Genomic DNA, 2347 nt, shown 5'->3' with positions numbered 1-2347 from the left:
CCACTGCACTCCAGCCTGGGCGACAGAGCGAGACTCCGTCTCAAAAAAAAAAATAAAAAAATAAAAAAATAAAAAAATAAAAAATATACACAAATAGGCCAGGTGCAGTGGCTCACACTTTGGGAGGCTGAGGCAGGCGGATCACCTGAAGTCAGGAGTTCGGGAACAGCCTGGCCAACATGGTGAAACCCTGCCTCTACTAAAAACACAAAAATTAGCTGGGTGTGGTGGTGGGCGCCTGTAGTCCCAGCTACTCAGGAGGTTGAGGAAGGAGAATCACTTGAACCTGGGAGGCAGGGGTTGCAGTGAGCTGAGATCGCACCACTGTACTCTAGCCTAGCTGATGGAGTGAAACTGTGTCTCAAAAAAAAAAAAAAACACACACACCCACACAAACCAAAACTGATGAAGAGAAGATTCCATTTTTTACTCTTTTTTTTCTGCATAGAGTTTTTACATTTAGAATGAATTCAGGTATTATTTGTATAATTATTTTTTTAAAGTAAAAAAAGAAAGGAAGGGAGGGAGGGAGAATCAGAGCTAGAGACCATGACCCCTAGTCCCTGGCTGTGAGGCCTGCTCACCATAGGGGGTGGTCGGCCCCAGCTCACTGGCCGCGTCTGCCATGTACTGAGCCAGCAGCTCCCCGTTGGTGACCCTTGAGGGGACCTTCCTGTCCAGCTTCTCATACAGGAACTCCTCCACTCGGGCACCTGTGGGGAGACAGCAGCCAAAGCCACAGGGATCCTCAGTTCAAGCCCAAAGATGAAACACAAACAGACTCAGACCTGGCCCTGCCCACAGGTGCACTTGGCCTGCTGACTTCCTTGCTCATGCCCAACCCTGAGACTGCTGTGATTGACCCAGCACTATACGGAGAAGGAAGCCAGGGCCCATCCACTTCTCCCCCTTATTAATATGATTACAGAACATAATACATGCTTGCACAGTTCTCTGCTCCTGGCACCCAAAAGTTATCTGGCCCCTCAATGAACCATAGAGCAGATTTACAGGCAGACACACAGCATGACCCGGAGCCACCCTCCTTTCCCCGGAAGTCCTGCAGGTCACTTCTGCTTGACCTTGGGGGCCTGCCTGGGTGTGCTCCCGGCAGTCCCTTCATCTCTGGGCCTTGCTGACCTCTTGAAAGTGACCAGGTTTGGGCCAGACACGGTGGTTCATGCCTGTAATCCCAGCATTTTGGCAGGCCAAGGCGGGTGGATTATTTGAGGTCAGGAGTTCAAGACCAGCCTGGCCAACATGGTGAAACCCCATCTCTACTAAAAATACAAAAATTAGCTCGGTGTAGTGGCATGTGCCTGTAATCCCAGCTACTCAGGAGGGTGAGGCAGGAGAATCGCTTGAACCCGGGAAGCAGGGGTTGCAGTGAGCCAAGATCGCGCCATTGCACTCCAGCCTGGGCGACAGAGCAAAACTCCATCTCAAAAAAAAAAAAAAAAGAGAGAGAGTGACCAACCAGGTGTGTGTTTTGCCTGCCTCTTCTCCCACGTGTGTTTTAGCTTCCAGGCATTTTCAGTCCTCTGTGCAAAACTCAGTATTTCCACTGCCCTGGAGTGTCTGTCAGCCCAACACAGAGTCCCCCATTTTCTTTTAACTGTCCCTCCTCAACAGCCTTGAGCCTAAGAGTCTAGCTGAAACCCTGGCTGCAGCCCCACCCCACCTGTGCCACAGCAGGGCCAGGCCTCCCACAACTGTATCCCTGCCCCACAACTGCGTCCCTCCCCAGGCCCACCAGCACACACTCACTGGGGTTGGGCTGCAGCAGCACCTCTGTCTGCCTTAAGATCTTCTCTGTCCAGTTCTTGGTGCTGTCTGCCCGGGCCAGAAGGTTTTCAAAGTGGGCATCAAGCTCAGTCTTCTCAGCCTGGCCAAATTTCTCCTCCGTGAACTATGCAGCAGGGAAGGCCAAGGGGTGGGGAGGGCTCAGACGGAGGTGGGGGAGTGGAGGTGACAGGGAGGACTGCCCCCACCAGCAGGAACCTAGGCAGGCCCCAGGGTCAGGGAACCGCCCCGAGGGTGATACTGTGTGACCTGGTAGGGCCTCACTGTTTTCCCATTTGTGAAACGAGGTGGCTGGAACGGAGTATGGGAATCACAGCTTCTTCTGGAAATCCAATGAATCCCCACAAAATGCACATTCATACACAATCTGACCCACGGCTTAGGCGGGTGAGGACCCCTGGGGAGGCCAGCCCTAGGGTCCTTAGAGCCTGACTCTGAAGGAGAGGACTTGGTAGAAAGTGTTCAGGACAAATGGGGCACGGAGCAGGGTCTGGGGTTATCAGGGGGCTCCACGGGCAGCTGGGAGCTGCTAGGGAAAGGGTGC

At 53.0% G+C, this 2347-nt stretch overlaps 1 protein-coding gene across 2 annotated transcripts in view; it reads right to left on the bottom strand.

Moving 5' to 3' along the window:
* Positions 1–1920, bottom strand: part of SH3GLB2 (SH3-domain GRB2-like endophilin B2) — a 13705-nt gene extending 11785 nt beyond the window's left edge. The window contains exons 1-2 of one of the 2 annotated variants that reach the window (XM_011931242.1): positions 1768–1920; positions 585–713 (exon numbers count right to left, since the gene is read on the bottom strand). In XM_011931242.1, the coding sequence (XP_011786632.1) occupies positions 585–627 (43 nt within the window). In that variant the 5' untranslated portion in view covers positions 628–713; positions 1768–1920. Of the gene's footprint in view, positions 1–584; positions 726–1767 lie in introns of those variants that run through there. The other variant, XM_011931243.1, reaches the window with a different exon arrangement.
* Positions 1921–2347: the final 427 nt, after the last annotated feature.

This window comes from Colobus angolensis, unplaced genomic scaffold (genome assembly GCF_000951035.1).
Source record: "Colobus angolensis palliatus isolate OR3802 unplaced genomic scaffold, Cang.pa_1.0 Scaffold9, whole genome shotgun sequence".
NCBI lineage: Eukaryota > Metazoa > Chordata > Mammalia > Primates > Cercopithecidae > Colobus > Colobus angolensis.
The sequence above is the reverse complement of the archived record's forward strand: the minus strand, read 5'-3'. Positions and strand labels throughout refer to the sequence as shown.